General features: G+C 43.6%; 2 protein-coding genes across 4 annotated transcripts; both read right to left on the bottom strand.

Annotated features, from left to right (window-relative positions):
* Positions 1–488: 488 nt before the first annotated feature.
* On the bottom strand, positions 489–4,850 carry zgc:165604 (uncharacterized protein LOC792578 homolog). 2 transcript variants are annotated; one of them, XM_035434993.1, is made up of 6 exons: positions 4,757–4,850; positions 3,102–3,259; positions 2,569–2,767; positions 1,846–2,001; positions 1,220–1,342; positions 489–899 (listed from the first exon to the last, which is right to left on the bottom strand). In XM_035434993.1, the coding sequence occupies exons 1-6, from the start codon at positions 4,818–4,820 to the stop codon at positions 703–705; spliced, it is 897 nt and encodes a 298-aa protein (XP_035290884.1). In that variant the 5' UTR covers positions 4,821–4,850; the 3' UTR covers positions 489–702. The 2 variants fall into 2 exon arrangements, with proteins under 2 accessions (XP_035290884.1, XP_035290885.1); XM_035434994.1 differs by having other exon boundaries at positions 3,102–3,256; positions 4,757–4,832.
* Positions 4,851–5,705: 855 nt separating this feature from the next.
* On the bottom strand, positions 5,706–24,441 carry LOC118236176 (transcription factor p65-like). Of its 2 annotated transcripts, none has more exons than XM_035434300.1 (11): positions 24,251–24,441; positions 17,095–17,133; positions 16,581–16,717; positions 12,913–13,058; positions 12,532–12,623; positions 12,314–12,448; positions 11,902–12,006; positions 11,490–11,705; positions 11,054–11,131; positions 10,625–10,711; positions 5,706–9,957 (listed from the first exon to the last, which is right to left on the bottom strand). In XM_035434300.1, exons 1-11 carry the CDS (start codon positions 24,255–24,257, stop codon positions 9,131–9,133), a joined length of 1,869 nt encoding a protein of 622 aa, XP_035290191.1. In that variant the 5' UTR covers positions 24,258–24,441; the 3' UTR covers positions 5,706–9,130. The 2 variants fall into 2 exon arrangements, with proteins under 2 accessions (XP_035290191.1, XP_035290192.1); XM_035434301.1 differs by lacking the exon at positions 24,251–24,441 and adding an exon at positions 22,474–22,887.
* Positions 24,442–24,549: the final 108 nt, after the last annotated feature.

The raw sequence follows: 24,549 nt of genomic DNA, 5'->3' as shown, positions 1-24,549 counted from the left end.
TCTTGATTGCAGCGACGGTCGCCTGGAAACATGCGTTTCACTGTAGAGATCTGCAGTCTGCAGGGTCGGCACCAGGACACCGAGACACATGCATTTACAGTCCCACCATCGCCAGAGCTCGCGTCATACCATTTAGCCTTAATGATAAGAACGGGGCATTCATCCTTGAACTTTAAAGTAAACATCAGACTGGAATATCAAACCAAGAGTCCACTTGGTGGGGGGGATACATGAAGAGTAAGCTGGTGAACATGTTGTAAGAGCAGGGCTGCCCAAGCTTGTTCCTGGAGATCTGTCGTCCTGTAGCTTAATTAGCAGTTCAGCAAGATCTCTAGCTGTTGAATGAGGTGTGCTTTGTTAGGGTTGGAGTGAAAGCCTACCGGACTGTAGATCTCCAAGAACAGGGTTAGGCAGCCATGTGGTGGTAAAGTAACGACTCAGTCAAGACGGGTGATGGATAGACACAGGAGACCGTTCTCACCCATCAACCAGTTTAAATTGTCTTTATTTCGCCATTTTGATTCAACATTTTGATTCTGAGTTTGACTTTGCCTTCGTAGCTGTGCTCTGTATAATGCGGAATATAAGCAGGACGTTTCTATGGTGACTGAACCCTGGGGGGAGAGTGAGTCACATGGACGGGAGTCGCGGGGCCTTCTGTGAGCGCGTTCTTCCGGAAGGCTCCGTATGCGAGGTGTGGGTTCAGACGAAAGAGCGGCGGAGGAAGGTGGGTGTGCGCCTGATCTCGTCGCGGCGCTCTTCCTCCTTGCCCTCCTGCCACTTCCTGTCCCGGCCGGAGCGGTGGATCCAGAGGACGAGGGCCAGGAGCGCCAACAGCACCAGTGCCATGGACAGTGTCAGCAGCACCCCCTGCAGGATCCCAGGGGAACTGTCTGGAGCTGAGGAGAGGGGAGAGTGGCCGCGTGATAACGTGATGCTAACGTGGCGCTAGGCCCCTGCTCTTCGGAAACTTGGCCGTCATAGAAGTGAGTTCCAGCACCACACCTCTCACTTATCACAATAATTTGTCTAAGAGAGTTAGTTAATGGTTGATTTCATTTATCTCAGTGATTCATTTTAGAGGATGAAGGGTTGATATCATTTATCATACTGAAGGTTCATGTTAGATTCACGTTAGAGAGTGAATGGTTGATATTTATCACAGTGATTCATGTTCGAGTGAGTGGTTGATGTAGGGTTGACTGAAGCGGAGACTCACGGCTGTACACAGACAGTTTGATGTAGCAGTTCTGGGTGCCCAGAGGGTTGGTGACAGAGCAGCGGTACAGCCCGGAGGTCTGTGCTGATATGTTGGCGATGCACACTGTGCCTTTAAGATCACCTGCAGGGACGGGGAGAGTTTGAACCATCACCAAAATCATTACCCCTTCAACCTGGACATCTGGAAAACTATTCAAAAGCTTGTCCAGCTTCAAAACACAGACTGGTACCATTTGCACATTAGCACAGTCTATACCAGAGATTAAATTTCCAGGGGGCCACAGTGTCTGCATGTTTTTATGGTTTCCTTTCTGTCACCAGACAGTTACGGCCTTGAGAACAATCAGTGACTTAAATGAGCCACTGGTGGCAAGAACACCCTGAAAACCAGCAGACACTGCAGTCCTCCAGGACTGGACTTTGATATCTGTCGTCTGTGAAATATAATCTCTACAGACACAGGGATGAGGCTATGCGTACACTAGCTGTCCACACTATAGCTAAAGCATAGTTTCTGCATTCATGAACAATCCTTTTCAAGCCCCCGAAAAGACGTCAGATTGACGGATTCTGAGCGCGTGCATGAGGAGCGGTCGGATCTCCCCGTGATGTCACAGCACTCACCGTCCATGTCGAGGGGCAGGGAGATGGGATCCGGCTCCACCTTCTCCCAGCGCATCTCCGGGGCCGGCACCCCTTGCTCCACAGCGCAGGACATGGTGACGCTGCCCCCCACGTCCATCTCCCCCTCCCACTGACACACGGGCAGGGATGGGGGTACTGAAAGAGCCGGAGAGAGGGGGTAGAATAACTTCATTTCTCCCAGGGGGAACTTCGGGTAAAGTAACTGGCTTACAAGAAATTAAACGATTTACATAAATTGCATTAAGAATTAAAATTACAGACAATTAAATATCAAAATTAAGGTGCGCTCTGTGATTGATGAGGCAATCAGGTTTTGGCATAAAGCTGTTGAGTGCTCTCCTTGTTTTAATGATCAAAGACCTCAAAGTCTTCCTTTTGGAAAGATCTCAAACAGATGATTCAGGGCATGTTAGGGAAGGACAATCATACTTCATCCTTTCTTGACTGTCCTCTTGGGGAGATGTGCCATCATGAGAAACCTGTTTTAATCCAGTGTGTGCCCGACTGTGGCCAGCAGTGTAGGGTGATGAACCTGCTCAGGGGAACCACATCAATGGTTCTGAGATATTAACCAGAGAACCTTCTGGTTCAGAACTCTACCTACTTTACTTCCCACACAGAAGTTAGCTGGCGTGAGCAGAGAGAGGGTGTGCAGTGTGTTCAGGGGGGGATGGGGGGGAAGGAGGGAGCCCTCAGACGTACCCAGAACATCGAGGCTCAGCTCGCCGATCCCAGGGTCCCCAGGCTCAGGCGGGTTGTTGACCACGCATCGGTACGTTCCAGAATCGGACACGCGCGTGCCGTTCAGGACGATGTCGGCGCTCCAGGGCGCGCCCACAAAGCCTACCCGTCCGGTGAGAGCGGGGTTCTCGATCACCTGACCGTGGTCATACACTATCACCTAGGAGACGAAGGTCATGTTTGTGAGAGAATGCTGTGCTGTGTGGCATTAGGCATTGCTTCACTGCTCTTTGTGTATCAACTGATAACTGGGACTGATATCTATGGTGCATGAGGAAGCTGTTATAGCAAACTGATTTATATGCTGTGTGGTGGGGTGATATCTATGGTGTGTTGGACAGGCTTTATACCAGACTGATCTCTAAGGTGTGTGGATCAACTTGTTTTTATGAGAACATATGTTTTGTTTTTTATAAACTTTAATAAAGTTTCCCCCATGGAGACCATTCAGGGATGCTGTGCAGGGTGAGGGGTGGCAGGGCGTGGCTGCATACCTGGGAGGGTGACTCGGGATCAGATAGGGGCACTAGTGTCCAAATGATGTTGAGTCGGGACAGGGGCCCCATGGTGTAGAACGAGCAGGGCAGCGTCACTGAATCTCCCTGCAGCACCTCCAGTGCCCGGTCCCTCACAGACACCTTCACAGAGCCTGCTGGGGAGACACAGACCGGCACAGAGACTGTCAGTACTGCTACACCACAGCCTTTACCGCTATCAACCACAGACCAGCACTGAGACTGTCAGTACTGCTACCTCACCTTTACTGGTGAGAATCACAGACAAGCATAGAGGACTGTCAGTACTGCTATACCATCACCTTTACCACTGAGAACCACAGATAAGCACAGAGACTGTCAGTACTGCTATACCATCACCTTTACCACTGAGAACCACAGATAAGCACAGAGACTGTCAGTACTGCTATACCATCACCTTTACCACTGAGAACCACAGATAAGCACAGAGACTGTCAGTACTGCTATACCATCACCTTTACCACTGAGAACCACAGACAAGCACAGAGACTGGTAGTACTGCTACATCATGACCTTTACCACTAAAAACCACAGGCCAACAGAGACTCTTTAAGTACAGCTATAGCACCACCTTTACCACTAAGAACAACAGACAGTCACAGAGTCGGTACTGCTAAACCACCTTTACAGTGTGTTAACGCTGCTTAAAATGGTGTGCAGTCACTGCCAAATGAAAAAATGCAAAAAGGAATGCCATCGTCCCCCCGCCCCCTCACACGCACACCACCGCCCCAGGGCTGCTCCCCTCGTTATAGTAATGATGAGCCCACCCCATATTCCCCCAGTCTCTTTCCCTTTGTGAGTCTGTGGGAAACGGCCAGGTCTCCTCGTTATTAATCACACATGGAAGCACCAATCACTGCAAGGAAGAGGGAGAGAGAACAAAAGCTCTCTTATCTGCCGTACGGCATGAAGAGCGCAGTCCCATCCAAACTCCAGCTGCCACTGCACCACACACAAAACCCTGCGCAGAGCATCTTAATATGTCATCTCTCATTTCATTATGAGCAGAAATGAGGGTTTTAAATGCTGTGGGAAATGACCAAAAGGGAATGTTTGCCACTGTGCACTCCTGAGAAGGTATGCACTTTGTCCACGCTGCTCTCGCCTAACTAGCATTTCCATTAAATACGTTAGCAACGCCAAACTGTGAATTAAATAGTTTAAACAGCTATGGCTCCCATTTTAATCATCTTTTTTTAAATAACTTTTTAAAAATGAGCCACCATGCCCCCACCCCATGTCAATCACAGGGTCAAGAAGCTCTGTCATATCTCAGAACAGCTGTTTTACAGGTTGGGGAATTCATAAATGTAAGCATTTAGCATGCTATAGCATTAACCGTAATCAGTGATCACAGCATCTCCTGTCTTTTCAAGCAGGTAGGTCAATTTGTATCATCAATATGTAAAACAATCATACTAATGGTAATTCTTTCTGAAAATCTATTTTTCAATTTTTTTGTAAACTTGTAAATCCCAGAGTAACATGTTCCTTGCTGGAAACAAATATGTTCTGTTCAACTCGATTCTGTTTGAAACGATTCTGTTCTGCCCCATTCTGCACAATCCTTTTGAAGGTTTTTTTTTGTGTGATGTGGGTTTTGGACTCACCATATTTGAGGAAGGAAGTCACCAAACAGGCAGTCCAGAGCAGCGACCCTCCTGTGCTCCCCATTGCTGAAAAGAAATGCACTCTCTCCCCATTCACTACCTCTCTCACTCTCTCTCTCTCTCTCTCTCTCTCTCTCTCTCTCTCTCTCTCTCTCTCTCTCTCTCTCTCTCTCTCTCTCTCTCTCTCTCTCTCTCTCTCTCTCTCTCTCTCTCTCTCTCTCTCTCTCTCTCTCTCTCTCTCTCTCTCTCTCTCTCTCTCTCTCTCTCTCTCTCTCTCTCTCCCTCTCCCTCTCACTGTCTCTCCCCCCTTCCCTCTCTCTCTCATTTACACATGCATATGCATCAACTGTGCAAACATAATTAAGCTACTGAGTTGTGATCCAAGCAAGAATCTGTAACACCCCCCCCCCCCCCCAACACTTCTATCTCTAAGTCATACTCTATCTCTCACTGGTCTCGTCATCTGTCTGTTTGGCTAACCCTTCCTGTTCAGTCACTTAGCATATCATATCTTAGCACGTCATAATCGCTGCTTCCCCCAAATGCCCTCTAGCGGATGCCAAAACAGGTCATGCATTCTGCATCATAGTTTGGTAATACAAATCTGTCCACAATGTTCCATTAAGGCAAGCATGACTTACTGTGGTCCAGGCTAATTAGAACAAGGCAAACCTACTGCAGTACAGCCCGTCAATATTTTCACCTTTTTATTATTTATTTTTACAGTCAATAGCCATTTTTGTCACAAAAACATATTCTGTGAAGTGTGAACATAGATAGCACTTGCCAGTAGAAACATTAGAAGTAATGAATTTTCACCTATGGAACTAAAGAATTTCCTCCCATTTTCACATACTGTTGTTGATGCATTATCTTTATTAATTTTCTTAATTATTAATTCATTAATTTATTAATGGAGACCATAGAAAAGGACACTTGCAACCACACATAGACATACAGGATTTTTTATTGGTTTGATGATGAAGCTGTTTGGAAGCTCTACCGCTGCATGTTAATAATATAATACACTAGTTAGTAATACACTAAAGTAGGTGCATTGCACCAAAAGACTACATATATAAAATTTACTTGTGTTTTAAAACGTACAAAAAGGACCGCAGTGCTATATTCCTGGAAATCCCATTATTCAAAAGCAGTGATGAGCTCAAAGAAAAATTTCAATTTCAAAAATGATTGTACAAAATATCCTTCACACTGAACATGCAACTCTTGCATAGGCAAGGTAGTTGGACAAGAGCTATTTATATTGCTGAGAGACGGTCAGTATGTACTGTTATGGCACAGTTCTTCAGTTCAAATTCCAGACACGGAACACAGGAATTCAGCAAGTTTACATTTTATGTAAATAAACATGGGTATAGTTTACTTACAGAGAGTTTGTATTGATGAATGTAATTCTCATATTAATCCAATCAGTGGAATGATGAACAATGAATTATAAAAATATATCAGTTGTGTAAAATGAAACTACAAGAAGCAACACTGAAATAAAACAAAGCATGTTAAAGACAAGACTGAAGTGCCATATTAAATTTATCCAATTATGGACCGTTCACTAGTGACATAGATTAATGACCATAGATTAATCCAAAAGTAGATACAGTATATTCCAAAGACAAAAATACAATTCTTACACGTGACAATATTCACTACAAAATGATGTGTCCGGCTCCCCATTCACCGCCTTCATTGCCTTTACCAAAGGTTCGATTCTGCCCTGCGCCCTTAAAACCTCCAGGAATGCATATACTCGGAGACAAGCAACATTTGAACAGCTGTATGCTTTTGTCATGCAAAAGTTTCATAACATTTCATTACAGAGCACCATCTACTTTCTTTCCATTTCATTCATAGTCATATATATGTCTCTCTATGATAAAATACAAATTAATGCCTTGCCTTCATTCTTACCGCTTTCCAGTGGAATAGAGAGAAATGCGCAAGCTAAGTAATGCAAACAACAGTTTCACCATTTTTATGACTACCATATTGTGTTTTCCCTTTGCATGGGACTGAACTGGTTTGAACAGACATTTTTAAGCACTCATCTGAGCGAAGCTGCAGTATGGCCATCTTAAATCAAGTTAATGATGATGACACTGAAACTGAACAGTGCCCTCCATGTACACTGAAATTGTTAAAATGAAGGCTGGAAATTGGCATTTGTCCATCAATAATATCTTTACATGGCTAATGTTTACATGCCACTTATTTTGTGAAGTGAACCCAAGCATTAACATATTAGTAACACACCTTAATACATGCACCCAGAAGCCAGCATTCTTGTTAACCAGTACACAATGTGGGATATTCCTCTTTTAAATGGAATAACGAGTCATGTAAACACATCATCCAGAATATACTTCCTACCTGGAAATATATGTATGTCTGACTAATGCAGAAAACTCTGACGCAGCTAAGCAACAGTAATAACCACATCTTTGGAAACACATCCTGTAAAATTATATACACATTGCAAATGTACAACTTTACATTACAGTACATTCAGTTTCAATGGACACAGACCATACAAAAGCATGTATAAATGCTTATTCTTGAAACCTGACAGAAATATGAAAAAAAAAACATTGCCAAATGATGAATCAGTGACCAAGAAATTGTATTCCAGATATGCCTGTTATTGAATGACATTCCTGTTAATAACAAACAACTTTCCATAAAGCAGGTTGATATCAATATCTGATGAATAGCCTGAAATTAGACTACCTATCAGATGGTTAGCCTGAAAACAGGTTTTAGCCTACTTGATGATTAGCCTGAAAATAGATCAGCAGATCAAATTGCTTCCAAATATGACTGATGTTACAGATGATAGATCTTCAAGGCAATCAGTCATGTTACAAAAAAAGGAAAGAACTAAATGAATATGATTACAATCAAACTGTCATCATAATGGGCTATAAATGGGAAAATGTTTCCCTATGTGCTCCTACTGTCAGATCAGCATCGCTACTGGGGCTAACAGTGACTGATTGCTGACCACTTCATTTACTTACTGGATTTGGCAGGATGGATATGATAGATCAGTGCCTGTTCCATCTTTTCTGTCAGTAATCACATTTTTATGCACCACTTTTAAACCAACTCTGGCAGTTAAGTACCACAAATATTTGTGCAAATGCTACATGGCGTGAATACCACACACCAAACGATAAGTACAATTCCCTCTTTAAAAATATTGCAGAATTTACTTCTCTCCCTTCTGTCAACACATTCAAGTCTCTCCAGCAGACAACATAACTGTTTAATGTAAACGTGATGTTGCCCAGCTGGGAAGTTTACGAGTGTTGACAAGATTAAGCACATTCTCTCTCTCTCTCTAGTTTTTTCTCTTCACCCAACCTTTAGCCACGGTTACAACCACTGATGTGAGTGACACCAACAGGTTTTATATGATCAGAGCCAGTCCATTATTTTTGAGTCTTAGCGAGTTTGTATTTGAAAAGTACCGACAGGAAAATGCCAAGACAAGAAACAGTCCCAGCATTTCCAGGATGTTCTGAAAGCTGAGAAAAAATAATTAAAATTATCTTCTGAAGAAAGTGTCGGCTCAAATCCAGGTTAACTGGACGGATCCGTTCTGATCCAACCGCTGATGCAGTCAGTGGTTTTTTTCAGTGCACAAGCAGAGTGGTTCTGAGATCTGAAGGCCACACGATTCCTAAAGTACAGTGGATCTCTGAGTAAAGGCAAGATCGGGATTCCATGGGCATGTCGGTTGCTCTCCTGTCAGCAAGGCTGGTGTAGTGTTGGTGTTCCAGATGATTGCACAGACAGTATCTATGAATAAACGCTTTGGACGAGGCACCTACGTTACAAAATAAAAGGCAGCTACAGCTGCAATTCACAACTCCCTTCAACGAAACGTACGGTTGAAAACATTCGTCGTTCCTCTTCCCCACCCAAACCTTGCGGGATTCCTAGGGCCCGCTTTCCTCCGTAACAGGCCGGTAGGTTTTGTGGACTTTCTTAAAATAATCAGGAGAATGGTAGAATATGGGGGGAGGGGGGATATAAGAAGTTCTCTCATTAAAGGCACTACAAGTGTGGGTTTTCATCCAGATGTACAAAGGAGAGTTTCGCATTGTCCACCGCTGCCTTCGATTCGTACAGGACTGCCTCCACCCCTAAAACCTGACCTCTCACCACAGCAAGCGTTACAAGTTGAAGCCCCTGTCCAATTTGGGAGGGTCCCCCCAACGCGTACTTATTTGGAGAAGGAAAATAACCAACGTCTCAACATCACATATGACAACACAGCAGTGTCTGGGGCAGGTGCTGAAGAGAAGGGGGGAGGAGTCAGAGTACGGAGGGGGGCGTGGCCTGCAGCTTTTAGGTGGGCTGTCCTGATGTGAAGCTGGCCTGCCTGTTGTTGCCCAGGATGGACATGAGGCGGTCTTCGTCCAGGGAGTTGAGCTCATCCAGGACATCCAGCACAGGGAGGGGGGCGGGGTTAGGGGCAGGGCCATCCATCGGCACATCCTCTGTTTGCAGTAGGCTCAGGATGCTGTTGGGGTAGCTCATCCAGGTGCCCCCGCACCCACCCTGGTCCACTCCCCCTTGGTTAGGGATGTGGGCGGGGGGGTGTGGCATGGAATTTCCCAGCCCCGCCCCATCCCCAGAAATCCCGCCCTGTCCCTGTCCCAGCAGGGCCTGGAAGTCCTCGTCAGCGCTGATGTTGTCCAGCCCCTCGTACGACTGGACCTCGGAGAAACTGGGAAACTCAGGCAGCAGGTCCTCATCGCAGGAGGCCATGCTCGCCGTCCCAAACTGGGCCCCCAGGCCCCCTGAGGAACCGGGGGGCTGCTCGGCAGGCACGGTGAGCTGTGTGACCTCTGCTCCGCCCCCGGCCCCGACCCCGGCCACGCCCCCTGCACTGGGGCCACCTCCAGGCTGCTGGGTGCTGGGGAGCACAGGGAAGCTGAAGCCGTACAGGTCAGAGAGGTTGACGGTGGGGTACTCCTGGGTCTGGGACGGGGGCAGGACAGGGGCCGGGAAGCTGGCCGCCGGGGCGGGTTTCGATGGATGCTGCTGGAAGAGCCAGGTGTTGGTGGCTGGCGCCACCTCCAGTTTGGGCTGGGACAAGAACATGTGGCCTGGCTGCAAGGCGAAGCTAGGCTCGGTCTTCACGGGCACCACGGGAACTGACGGCCTCGCCGCTGTGAGAAAAAAATGATGTCATTCACTCATTGGTCACTGGTTGCAATGCCACACTCCACCACAGGGGATGCTATGTGGTCACACGGGTCCTACGTATAAAATCCAGCTGCAATAACACTGCAATCAGAATGTCCTTGTTTATTTTCATAAAACAGACTGTTGCTCACTTCATGGCCGTAACAGAATCGTAGTTTCATCACTCCTTTTTTGCAGGGGTGTGCAATTCCAGTCCTGGGGGACCGGTGTGTATGCAGATTTTCATTTCCAACAATTACCCTGGCTAAATGAGCTGACTGGCTATATACAACACTGATTCACTCATTGATTAGATCACAGTACAATGTTTCATATAGGGACACAAGAACAGACTATGGCTGGAATTCATGCACTTATCAAGAAATGTAGCTAAAATGTCAGATGGCATGAATGTTAAGAGCTAATTAAGCAATTGAGGCCATAAGTTGACATGAAAACCAGAAACAGATACGGCCCTCAACGCCTATCAGCCTTTATGTGACCAAGTCTTTTCATTCAGTAACAATCGCTTTGAGGCAGTACCTTAAAAATGTCTCAGCCATACATCACTATCAGCTCACAGGCTTAACCTGGTTTTCCTGGTGGGTGAGGTATGATGGGATAGTGAGCAGTGCAGGGTGGAGGACTCACCGGCCTGGGCCCTGGGGACTGAAGGCTTAGTGGCGGTTACAGTCCGTCTGGGTGTGCTGATAGGCCTCCTATTGGCTGCAACAGAACCTGAAATATACAAAACACCTTACACACAAGATTCATACAATATAGTGCCTTTCATCCCTACAACACGTCAACAGATATGAACACTTTCACATATATGATCAGAAGTTAGCCCTGTATGAAATGTATACCAATTACCTTACCATTTCATTTTTTAACTCTTATCATGATTATCGTGATTTTTAAATAGAGTATTTCATGAGGCATAATTATTCATTACCTATTTTGAATTAATTATTATTATTTTATAATATTACAATAAAGAGGATTCTGACGGCAATCGCTGGTAACCTCTGTGTTGAAACAGGTTAAAACAGAGAGAAGGAGCTCCATGCGGACACCCACCGGTGGTGACAGAGTTCAGCTTCAGGTTCTGGAACATTCCCTCTGTGCGTTTCCTCTTCTCAATCAGTCCGTACTCGTCTGTGTGACGGAAGGAACAGGGCAGGAGGAACAGTGACCAAATGTTACTCCTGACACTACTGCAGCCCTCAGCAGTCCTACAGCAACTACTCTCCTGAACAACAGACTAACCAGATGGTCCTCATGAATATTCAGCCAGTAATACAGCACCAGAAAATTATCTTACCAACCAAAAACCTCCTTGAGCAGAGAGAGGACAAAAGGTCTAGAGGAGCTGATCATCTGGTAACTACAGAGAATCTGTGATTGATTTGGTGATAAATCCTTGATTTCATTGACTGAGGAGTTTCCCCAATTAGCACTGTATTCACACAGAAGTCCTCCTGAAGACGGTTTATGTGCAAGAGGGGCGTCGAACCTTGCTGGGCAGGCAGGTACTGGAACTCCAGCGGCTTGCTGACCTCGCCGTCCGAGGGCCGGCGGAGCTCCAGGTGCACCTGGACGGGCCGGCTGAGGTTGGTGTCCCTGAAGGGGGGCGTGCGGAAGACGATGGCCACCTGCCGGTGCACGTCGGCCTGGGAGAACGATCCCTTGCCCTCCCAGGAGTCCAGGAAGAAGCGCACCTCGATGTCCTCTGCACAGACACACAGGGATTAGCCACGCCCCCCCCTGCTGTGACATCACCTTTCATGCCGCTGGTCACAATACACTTACGTCCTTAGAAAAGAGCGTACTCCGTATGTAAGAGCGTACTCCTGAGGTGGTCCAGCAGCCCAAATTTACAACTGAAGGGGGGAAAAACAGACACAGGAGGACAGCTAACGGCTCACCTTTCTGCACTTTGTCACAAAGCAGAAAGATCTCGTCTCCCCCTCTGCAGCTCCCAGAGTTGCTGTTCACACGACAGATCTTCAGCTCCGCCGTGCTAGCCGCCCCTATGGGAGGGAGAGATGATACATCATCCACTGCATTTTTTATAATACTGACCGGCTTGGGAAACCCTCTCACACACACACACCCACACAAACAGAAACACACTTGAGGCTTCCTAAATAAAGAATTTATGATTTATTTATTTATTTTTTACATTTTATTTTATTCTGTTTTAACAGTGAGTGAGAGCACTTGGCTGGGAGATCGCGACAGGACAGCGGAAAACTAGCAGAGACGCCAGTTAGCGGTTTATTTAGGGCACCAGAAATAAAGAGTTTCCGCTGCTGTGGCGGAACACGACAGACTCACGGTTGTCGTAGATGGGGTGGGAGACCACAGGTGTGAGGGCGTGAAGCTCGCCGCTGGGCAGGGTGATGGAGGCCTGGAAACACAGACGCACCGCGTTCAGGTCGTACTCCTCCGCCCAAACGTCAGCGTCTGGAACTGAAAGCACACCAACCAGGCAGGTAAATCGCTGTTTGTGTACATGCGAGTGTGTATATTTGCCTGTACATTTAGTCACTCACTTTTGAAAGGATTGTTGAATGTGTCCAGCCTACTGGAAATGGCCTTAGCCACGTCATTCTTCCTCACACATTGGACACCCAAGTTCTGAAAGCTGCACGGAAGGACAAACAGGAAGCCCTGTAGTGTGAATGTGAGGCACCAGAGGGCGTTGTTTCTTCCTTATTCTCATTCAAACGCAGGAGCTATGGCAGTTTGAATCCAGGGCGATGCTGGTCAGCACTTTAACTTCAGTTCTCTCTGTTCAAAATCACAGGCTTTAAAGGTTTTGAATAACCAGTGGGTTCTTCTTTCAAGAACCCTTAAATACACACTGTATGCGCACCGGCAGACACACACATGCACACCATGAAGCATTACACACCCGCAAACACACGGCGTACCTGTGAATGCGTCTCTCCTGCAGGTCGGCTTCGTAGAAGCCATTGTTGCAGCCCTTCCCCACCAGCTCGTGCGGGTGTGGCTTGTACGGCATGTTCTTGGTTACCAAGGAGATGCGCATATGTATTGGGCCACTGTAGTTATGGATCTGCGACAATAAAAGCAGAGTTTATATCAGCAAAGTTGTGGGCACTGCCATCATGTATGTGAGCCAAAATGACAACCTGCATTTCACCTGATGGAGCTTCACCTACAGTCCAAAGTGCTACTGACCACCAAACAGTTTTCTAGCTGAATTATTATTTTTTTTTTTAAGCTTTTCTCTTGACAATGAACAAGTGATGCAGCTCCTCCAATTCCTGCGTTTTCACAGACAAAAGAAAAGTTATGACAGAGGAAGAAAAGCAGAGGACATTTTTCCATTTTGGAGAGGCAACAGTAAAAGCTATGTTAAAAAGACGATGATATCGGAATCATGGAGATCCAGCACACAGCACAGGATGGAAAGAGTCTGAATTATAGTAACAGGCATTGCCCCCTCTTGCACCAACCATAGCCCTGAAGTTCACAATGTGGCCTTATGTATGAACCACCACAACTGCTTGTGACATGGATGTCTTTAAATCAGTTGTGCTCCTTGCCTGAAACATTGTGTCTGCACTTTTATAAGTAGCTGGATAACAGCACATGCTAAATGCCTGCGTGTAACTGTTGTACCAAAATCCTTCTTGGTTTTTGTTCCATCCGCGCTTGATTTCACTATCAATCGGTATGAGTTTGACCCAGAACATCCAGTTTGGATGGACAAACACTTCAATGCTGAAATGGTTCTTTCTCCAATCCAGGCAAATCACAGCCCACAGAACAGCAGCCAGGGCTAGCAAGTTCACTTGTTAATTTACAGTCTAACGTGCCTCTGTAAAGTACAGCAATGCACTCGTAAACTTTGCCTAGCAATTTGCCTAGAAATTGAATTGCCTAGTTGCCTAGCAACTCTACAAAACATGTCAAGAATGGTAGGTTATCAGTCAATGTACATAGCACCCTTGACAGTGAATCACAATTGACCTCAGGGCAATGCACCAACTAAAGCAGAAGAATAAAATCCAGTTGAGCTAGGGTTTAAATAGAAACACCCTTTTCCCAGCTTCTGATGATGTAGCATGTGTTCCCGCCTAGCCACTTATACACATTAAAGAGGTAATATCATTATCATAGATTTGTAACTGTACAGCCATCAAAAGATTAATTGCTGAAAATAACGGCATTTGTTTTTCTCATTTTTGGCATTTTGAAAAGATTTGTTGAACCGTAGCTGGATCTTCCTGGTGCATAAGCTTACATTCTTTGTGAAACTTCAGCCCTGGGCAGTCTTCATGGTCAAAATACAATTCTCAAGGTAATGAATGATGAATGAACACCATCTATCCCTGTAACAGGAAGCAAGATCATATGCCATTCATGCTGGCCACCTGCCTACACAAATGATCAGGCAGGAGAGTGTGGGTATTGAGAGCAGGGGTTTCGGCCCGCTGATCTAACTCTTGTGAATTTCGACCACAGGCTTCAAGCACGGCCCCGCCCCCACAGTTTCAGAGAAAGTGGGAGGATGTCAGTGCCTTTGACGATCCCCAGAGCCTTATTATTGCATCACTTCCTGGTTAACCCCCATGAGCGGAAAGCCACAAACGCAAATTCCATTAGCTGTCTGATCTCATTCAAAAAGGAACGGAAAAGGTCTTGCTTGGCATTCACCTTTTACACATTACACCATTGCGCACAATAAAATAAAAAATTGAGGGAATAAAATTGAAAGCACTTCTAAGGCGCACCCTTTCCTGGGTGCAGTAGTTTGACATTCTGTTACAACAGATCCCTTAAATTAAGAAACTAAACTTCCATTAGCGCCAACACAAGAGCCAGAACTACAGGAGACAAGGACTTACATTTGATCAAACAATGACTCCAGATCCAAGCTGTTCTTCCCTTCTGACCAGTTGGACTCGTGGAAATTAGCAATCTTTTTAGGAATATTCCTGTATATTAGAGTGTTTAAATCAGGGCTGTCCGGTCTTATCCAAGAAGTGCCGATGTCAATGCAAGTTTTAGCCCTGATATTACAATACAATATAACTACATCAACTAAATTAAATTTCATAAGTTATTGTGGTAAAAAAGACAATATGGTCGTTTTCTTGTAAATGGGCCTGTAATTGCAAGCTAACTCTGAGGCTGAAGAGCAAAGGCTACAAAAACAGTTCCATCCTAACAGCAGGCAATCTCATCGGTGTTGGAACTATGTAGCATCGACAAATATCTCAACCAATATACCTGAACACACTGACAGTTTATGCAAAGATTTAAATCTCTGTGCTGTCAAATAATCAGACAGTATATGAAAATTCTGTAAAATATTGGTGACAAGGAGGAGGGGGAAATGGCACCACATGTTACAATCAAGAGTAAAGGAATCTGCTACGGACTGGTGTGGATTCAGCCACCCTACCACTGGATTGTTTCCGAATACACATCGTCAGTGAGAGAATGTATTGGCCTGAATTGTACCAGCAAGATTATCTGAGTTAACAAGGTTATTATTTGTAGACTGATCAGTGAGAAATAGTGTGTTTACAATGCATCATATTTCAGAACTCCAACACAAAACTGTCTGCAGTCAGTTAGTCATTAATGCTTAACTTATATAGCACCCTTTATCGATGCCCACAGGAAATAAGCACGTTTGTCCGAGAATCAGCCCTACATTTACGTAAGTCACTAAAAATGTAAGGCTCAGTTCCCATGGTGCACAGATGTATGACAAACAGAACGTTCATATCAGTATAAGTGGCTGATTCACACAAGTATGTACTCAAGGGCCCATTTCACTTGTGGAACTGAGAGTTTGGTTAGAACAAAAACCCATCGCTGAAGGCTATGGGTGCACGTTTTTTGTAAACCACTGCTGTAACTGTCAAAAATAACACCTGAAAACTAAAAAGCTAACCTCACTGTCTCGGTGGCTCAACAAGAGGTTTGATTGGTACACCAAACTCACGAGCACGGTCCCAAGCCTAGGGAATCAACTGCGCTGTTATTCTAGAGGGCAATGTCAGTATACACACCCTGCCCTCGTATTATAGAACTCTGCTGAGCATGCACTGGGTCTGTCTCCTTCTGGGCAGAATGTAGAAAAGGTCAAGCATGATGTTACATTACATTACATTAAATTTATTTGGCCGACGCTTTTATCCAAAGCAATGTCCAAAAGTGATGTGGGGAGTGATGTGCCATTCAAAAAGTGCAAGTCTTCTAATCTGCCGTTTGCCACAAGGTTAAATGTTCTTACGTAGTGCAACAACCTGCTTGAGTATCTTCCAGTAAACCAGAGTGCTGCCTTTAAACACAAGATAATGGGACTGACTCATTTTACAAATATGCAGTGGGCTTGACCAGTTTTAAAATGCAGCCTTTTATCTGTTGCGTTAATAATTGCCCGTTTACACAGGCAGCTAGAGGTCAAATGTTTTTGAAGCGTCTTTTTTGTCTGCCTACAACTAAATCACTACCAACCACTGAACGCAACACAACCGCGTGAGCAACATTCTGGACTGCACTGTCTAATGTGCAGCCTTTGCTGCCTGCGGGTTGGGTAGACCGGGGCGGGGCTCACCTTGATGGAGGGGTACGTCTTGGCGGTGTCGTTGCTCCTCTCCCCCAGGATGCTGCCGGCGGACCGGCCCTCGATCTTGTAGCGGAAGCGCATGCCCCTCTGCTTGGGCTGCTCGATGATCTCGATGTACGGGTTCTCTGAGGGAGCACACCCCCATGTCAGCCAAGACCAACCAATGAGCAGCAGCGCCCTCACAGGCCCCCACAGCAGGCCTTATTAACCACATACACAAACCCTACCAAGTTCATGTCCTAAGCCAGCCAGCCACATGACCAGGAAATGAATAATTTCACATTTTCAAATGACTAATGAATGACAGCTACTAATCATATCATTAGTGAGTTACAGTATGACTCTTACAATCAGAAACCATTTTTACTTTCATGATCTTATATTTAAAAACTGACTCAATCAGAACGCATGGGCAAAAGAGCATTTTACAGAGGACACACATTTATCGTAAGCGAGCAGGAGCATAAAAGAGTGGCGCAGGGACAGCAGACTGAAGTCTTACCTGCAACCGGTGGCGGTGCCTGGGCCCAGCCGAACAGCCCTTCAAAGGGAAAGACAGCTTTTTACAAAAGGTCAAGGGTCACTGCACATTAAACTAACTTTACATATGGTGCATTTAAAAATAAAATAAAGAAAAAGCTTCTTTGTGAGCTTAACAAGTTGTGGACAATTTAATATTGACTGTGTCCTTTAAATTCCCAGTTTGGAATGTCCAATTGTGTTCACCAGCCTAGCTCATTGCTGAAGCTTCCACTTTAAATTCAACAAAGCACAGGCAAGAGCGCGTTCTCCTCTGGAAGATTTGATGCCAAGCCACTGCTTCTTTTCACACCACCATCTACAAGTCGCGCTTTCAGAGACATGAGTCTGAAGAACAGATTCACCTGCAGCTTCAACAAGCAAACTGGGTAAACCGACCTGGTAAGACCAGATACAGCCATCCACACAATCCCTCTTTACGAGCAATTCTATGGCCAATTTTTATTTTATGCCTTTTTGTTTCATTTCTTAACGTGTTCTCATTGTACAAAAACAAATTCAGTGATACTGAAATCAAAAATGACAGGAGGCTGTTAAAGGAACTAGTCTACATGTATTATGTGTTGCCCCACATAACCAGCACACGTGAACACAGCACAGCTACACAAAACTGGTGAAACAGACATTATACGAGATGCACGAAGAGTGTGGTAGGTGTGTATGCTGACGCTACCAGCCACCTGCCAGACGTGAGGATATTGAGAAATAAGGTTAAGCACCATGTCCTCAAAGACCATATTTTGTGCATAACTTTTATAACAGATAAATCAGATGCACACAATGCAGGCTTACAGCTAGTTTATATATGTGTGTTCTTTATTCGTTCGTTAACAACTCTCATCCCACGCTAGATTGATATGCTGATACTCTCACAGACTAGAAGAGTTAGACAGAATTCTTCACTTTGTAGACTCCCTCGCTGTCTACCAGCGGGTTCACTTTCCTCTGAAATCAAGCGGAGCATGAAGAACAGATCAGTTTTAGTTCTGCATTTTCTGAAATGGGCAACATTGTGAAGAAAAAGGAATGGAAAACAGTTCTGCTTCAGTTAGTCAGCCGGCACCAACATGATTCTTTTGCTGAACACAAGGTTTTGAAGGGAGTTGAGTTCTGTTTTTTCTCCCCCACAATGTACCCCGATTAGGAAAACCACATCCCACCTGGAATATTCAGCTCTATCTGCACTAGGTTTGCAATAGTCTTCCACCACAGCGGAGAATTCTGGTCAGTGGTACTTCCATTCATTGTCTATTGTCACAGAATCAGTTATGGTCTTCTTTTTTTTTAATTTTATTCAAAACCTGATTGGCAATGCACTAGCTGGAGAGGAAAGGGTAATTGAGAAGCAAGATATAATATTTTGAAACAAATAAAAAAGAAAAGAAAAAAGAAAAAAATAACTAAACATTAATTTTAACAATTCAAAAAAAGAACACTTTGCCAAAATCATTTCTCAACAAAACCAAAACTGAAACTAAGCCAGAGTAGAAGGCTTTGGTAGGGGTGGGGGGCAAGTCATAACTGTAGCCTTTTTGGTTTAAGTATTTATGGTTGCTATTTTCTAACACAATCAAATATCTGTGGAAAAATGTTAAAATTAAACAGGGCTGAGGGGTCAACTGTTGTCAGGCTGACCATGGCAGGGGTCCGGAAACAAGACTCAGCAGGTTACCCGTCAGTTTAACATTTATTCAACATTCAACTAACATCTAGTCATCCATTAAGTCCTCACAGACAGACGATCTCTCAATAACGACCCAGTTCAACAGTGCGCTCGTCCAAATATTTAAGCTTTGTCATCAAGGACTGACACACTAGTCCCAACCATTTCGTTAAGACGCATGGCTGAGCAGCAAGGCTAATCATAGCATGATAAAATTATAGGTCAAATAAAATGAGGTCAGTGACACAACTTCCTCACATCCTCATAAATGTTACACCAGTCGTGATAGATCTAATCAGGGAAGCTCAGAGTACACACAGAGCTCTGTTTATTCAATGGCACTGATCGCTTGGCAACACAATGGCACTGATCGCTTGGCAACACAATAGCACTGATTGCTTGGAAACACACTTGGTCATGTTTTTACTGAGCCTGCCGAATAACATCTATCTCTCACAACCTGCTGTGAGATACAACATTCTATATTTCACTCTCTCAAACGCTAGCACACACACCCATGCAACCGCCCCCACTCTATCCTTCACTCAATATGTTAGCGTGGAACAATATATTCTCTCTCCAGGATACTTATTTAATGAAGCTGATATGAAGAAAGTCAGAAATTGGGGCCTTAAATTTAAGTATATGTGCTGAAAGCCAATAAACCTGCATTCTATGTACCAATCAGACAGACAACTTGGAATCTATGTAAGAACATACACATTAAACATGTAGTCATGGGAAATTTCTGAATTCATTTTGTAAGGTCTGCATGAATTTATGTCAAATTACAGGGACAAGGGGTAAACTGATGACAAACAGCACCGTATGCAGCATTGACCCAACATTTACTTAACATTATATGTATGTCCAGTCCTCCCTTAAAGTAAATGTAAATGTATGACAGGATTGACTGTCACCTGGATTTGATCAGCAATTGCCTTTAACTTTCCATCACAATGAAATGCAAGTCTTCTGCCATCAACCAACACATTTTTTCAAGATCTTATACACCACAATAAATGCAGCCAACTGTGGTTTTGAAAGTAATAAAACAAATCTCTGCATCAAATCTTTCGGATCCACTGAAATGAGCAGCGCCCGGGGTGGGTTTACACACTATTGTGAAAATCTCTCTGCTCTCATAACTAGGTCCACCAGTTTTGCTTGTTTTCTGACGTGTACTTCATTCCTTCAGAAACAAGAGGTCAATAACTCCCCTTTTTGTCAACTATGTAGCATGTGCAGCAGAGGTATATTAAAAGGCATTATAAATCAAAAGTAGTTTTTTTTTTCTAAAGGTCATAATTAGCCCATCAAACTAATTGCCCTTCAGCTGAGTGAACAAAAATTAGCATCAAGATAAGTTTAGGAGGATGCATGACAAAAATGCTGAAGTTAGCCTGGGATGAGAGCTATCTGAGGTCAGAATAGGACAGGAGAGCCTGTCGGTTGTTCCGCTCTCTCCTTTGAGCACTGAGCAGTCAGTTAAATTCAGCGTTGGTTACAACTCCAAAGAAGGGAGAGAGGCATATGCGGAAGAGACCACATTTTAGAAGATTCATAGACAAAAGACTGCATTACAGTTGTTCTTCATTCTATAACTGAAAATGCACACGTGACTGCTTTTTAATAGGCATCATTTGCATAAAGTGAAATTGAAAAGTGATGGAAGAAAAAAAAAACATCCCTATGGTGACGGAAATTTAAATGTGTGTATAGTGAGGGCTACAGTGTCATATCAATGAACACATACTTTACCCACTTACTCCATTTCACATATTAGTAAGGTGTTGGACCACCACAAGCCGCCAGCAGATGCCGATGCTTCCATACAGGTGTACTGCATAATACAATCAAGCAATTAACATCATATCATGCTCTGTGGCATGTATAAAATGTTGAGCAGACCCAGTTGACTTCAATTTTGGATCAAGATGGCAAGAGGAAAAGATCCACTCAGTTATTCAGGTTTTTCATTCAATTTATCACCAGTCCGTATGTAGGTCCTGCTTTTCTTACAGCCCTGCCTACAGGCCTGTACTTTAAGCCTTTTCACACGGCTCCTGATTGGCCTACCAAACTCACGTGCTTGTTCTTGTACTATATTACATCTATTCAATTGAAATATCTGATCCAGCTCAAGTTACATAAAGTACAAAAGAGCATTCAGTAGTTTGGCTGTCATAACTGCCACATCTGCATCCGGAATGAGGTTAAACTTGGTTGCGAAAAAACGGGTTACACCCAGTTTCCAGTGACAGAGCAGCGGTTCCTCACCAAACGAACAAGCACAGTAAATCATTAGCTCAAAGGACCCCCACATCCAAGAGAACCTGTATACAACCTTTACTGATTGTTACATCATTTGTACTGACCGTTTTAACAGAAATTATACAGTGTGGGCACATTGAGCAAGGCCAAAACTGAAATGTTCCACCTTGGATTTTAACCGGCAACATTCTGGTCACAGTACATTCTGTATCTTGTATCTGTTCAGGCTTTGCAAATCCACTTGCATCCTTTCCACATACTTGGCAGAGGGATTAAAAGTAAATGTACAGTTTCTGAAAGAATTTTGGGATTGCATATATTCCACTGTGTTCAGAAGTTCGAAATCGTCTGAGAAGTTGTCCTGACAAATACGGTGGTGCTGCAGGTCAAAGGAGTTAGAATATGCGGTCTGCAGTCTTCATCCCAACACGCTACAAATGCATTACTGAGCTGCCAATTATTGTTACCGTGTCATGTGGCGTTACGATCTAAAACGAAAATAAATGTTGGGAAATGATGCAACGATTACCACTTACAACTAGAACGAACAAATATTTTAGCTTGCCAGCTACCCCAAATCAAACAAATTCGTCATCATAGCGAAGAACGAGCGACCTCTACCTAACATTACATGCCATGGACTATGGGCAATAAAACAAGGTTGTTGCTAGCAAAAGCAGAGATGTTTATACCTTAATATATAGCCTACTGCTGAAAAAACTGTAGGCTACACAATGCCAGCTAAACTTTAGTCGCCAAAATGCAAGCAAAATTCATCGCTTTCCCGCAGCTCCCGATTCGAAATTTCCGGTCCACCTTAAATCAGTTGCGTTATATGATCGGATGGTTTCGCGGTTTGAGAAGGCTATCATTTGCTTCTAAAAGTGAGATACGGCTCAAGTGAGAAATTGAACAAAGGTGGTGATTTAAAATTTGTTTTATTATTATTATTATTATTATTATTATTATTATTATTATTTATTTTGTTACGTTCACATAACATGTCGCTTTCTGTAATATTGAAATATCAGATAGCCTACCCAAGTGTCACGCATTTTGTTTTCTCCTCAAAATATAATCGTCTCAACATTACGTGTGTATGAGAGAACAGGAAATAATGTACATTTTAAATGGTGTGGATGAAATATCACTGATCCATACGCAAATAAAACTCCATACTGTCCCCATTTCTGTGAAATTTTACTGTAGCATTTTTTAATAATCCCACTTCAAACTTTCCATGTAATCCAATAGACGGCATTTGAAAAAAGTGAATTTTTAGATTGAAATATCTCTCTAAAATTAAAAGTTCAGATAATTCTGACACTTGTTCCTGGTAGAAGGTGTCCAACTTCAGCGTCGTGGAAAACGTTGCTTGTTAGTTGACTGGGTAAGTGACTTAACCATCCATTGTTATTATGCTTTCGATTTAGAGGTTGTGCAGTCAACCTCCGTCTTCTATCCTAAATGAAAAACGGACTTTCCCCCTTTCTTAGTTTTTGAACGCTACTGTTCGAATTGGATCGGTTTCAACATTACTTTCATCGCCTTTTTCGATACTTGTCCGGGAATGCAACTTGAAGTGGGGAATGCCCAACTGACGTAATTTAAAGGAAAAGCCATAAGCCTACCACTGATGCAGACTGTCGGTGGTAGCCGCAGTCCTTACAGTTTCGAAACTAATAGTTTGAAGACACAAAGAACATGATCCACGCAACGTCACATCTTTAATTGTATAACCTACTAATAAACAAGACCAGGTCAAACCCTAGTATATGGCTGGCCCTAACACACATCATCCGGCCGACGAAGTGACTTCATAACTCGGCCGACCAATGGTGTAACTTCATCACTCAGTCACTCAGTCACAGACGTTCGCGTTTATAGGGCTGGCCCCGCTGTTGCGGTCCAGCCAAAAATACTTTATTTCAGAGCTGCAAAATCAGTGAAATTGGTTCACTGGAGGCCCTTTCTGTTTGCTGGTTTTTGTAGCCAATCTCTTCATCAAATAAGGTAGTTGGAACGTGTTTAATTCCATAATTGATACATTTTCTTTAAATTATAATACAGGCTTTGCTATTTGGCATTAGATTTTTGGCAATGAGCAAATGGCTTTCTCGAAGTTGTTTTGCAATGAACGCTCTTTTTTCCATAGCTTAATTTCACTGGTTTCATTTTCTACACACCACATTATATTAAACCAGTATTTGATATGGATGATTTTAATCCCGGGGACATGAATACGAGACGTTTATTCATTTAAATCATAACGATTTCTTAATGTGGCATTGAGGGTGCATATTATACCACAACATTGTGTCGAAGCACAATATAGCTTGTTGTGTAAATAGCCTACAAAGTTGAATCAACGTCGCTTCTGACACTGATTCAATATTGATTCAGTGTTCCCTTGCATATTACACACAATGAAACATGGCAAAGCACGTTCCACGCCACTAATGAATGGCGTTAAAGAATGCCGTAAATATTTACAACAAATAAAAACAGCATACAGTAGCACCAATAACAGTTGTCGTATTCATATAGCGATGGACACTCCATCGTTCACAGATCCTGTAATCTAAATCGCAGTGACCCTCGTGAAGGACTACAGGAGCATGCAGAAAGTTTTAACTCGAATGCATAAAACCATCGGCTAACTAAAAACAAGTTGCATGTCCAACTGAATGAATGACAGTCATCGGCATAGCAGTTACTTCAAAATGTGTGATCCGCAGTATTCACCTTAACATGCGACATATTTCTCTGGAGAGATTATTAACCATTAAATGAATGTTGAATATACGTTATGAAAACAACTTTTGAGAAATTATGATAAATACTACATTAGCCTACCATTACCTAAAACTATGAAAAGCTTCTTGGCGATTATAACAAATAGCCTACTTTAGTTTGCCAGTTAAACCTAAGTAAACACATTTGTCTACTTTAGCGGAGAACGCCCGACCTCGATCTAACGTTACATGGACTATGGACAATAAAACAAGAATGTGACTATTAAACCAGAAGCACGGCTGTTTTAGCCTACATGAATAAATATAGCCTAGGCTACTGTTCACAAAATATAGGTTACGATGCCAGCTTAACTGTTAAATCGCCAAAATACAAACATCGGGGCTTTCCCCTGGAAGAAAGTTGCTTGTGAAGTTCAATGACTTACCATCCATTTTTATTTTGCTTTCGATTTAGTTGTACAGGTAATCTCTGTCTTCTATCCAAAATGAACAGTGGACTTTCCCTCTTTCTGAGTTTTGAATGGCCCTGCTCGAATGCAATCGGGTTTGACTTAGTCGAAACGAAATTAGGCTACTTTCGGGTCTCTTTCCGATACGTAGGCTATCCGGGAATGTGACTTCAACCCTAAAGGCGGAAATGCCCAAATTAGCCGACGTAAATACAAAGGGGAAAAAAACATGCTATTACTGCAACTGTGGGGGATAGGCACAGTTACTTTCAAAA

Source organism: Anguilla anguilla, chromosome 9 (genome assembly GCF_013347855.1).
Source record: "Anguilla anguilla isolate fAngAng1 chromosome 9, fAngAng1.pri, whole genome shotgun sequence".
NCBI lineage: Eukaryota > Metazoa > Chordata > Actinopteri > Anguilliformes > Anguillidae > Anguilla > Anguilla anguilla.
This window is presented reverse-complemented; position numbering and strand designations above follow the sequence as displayed.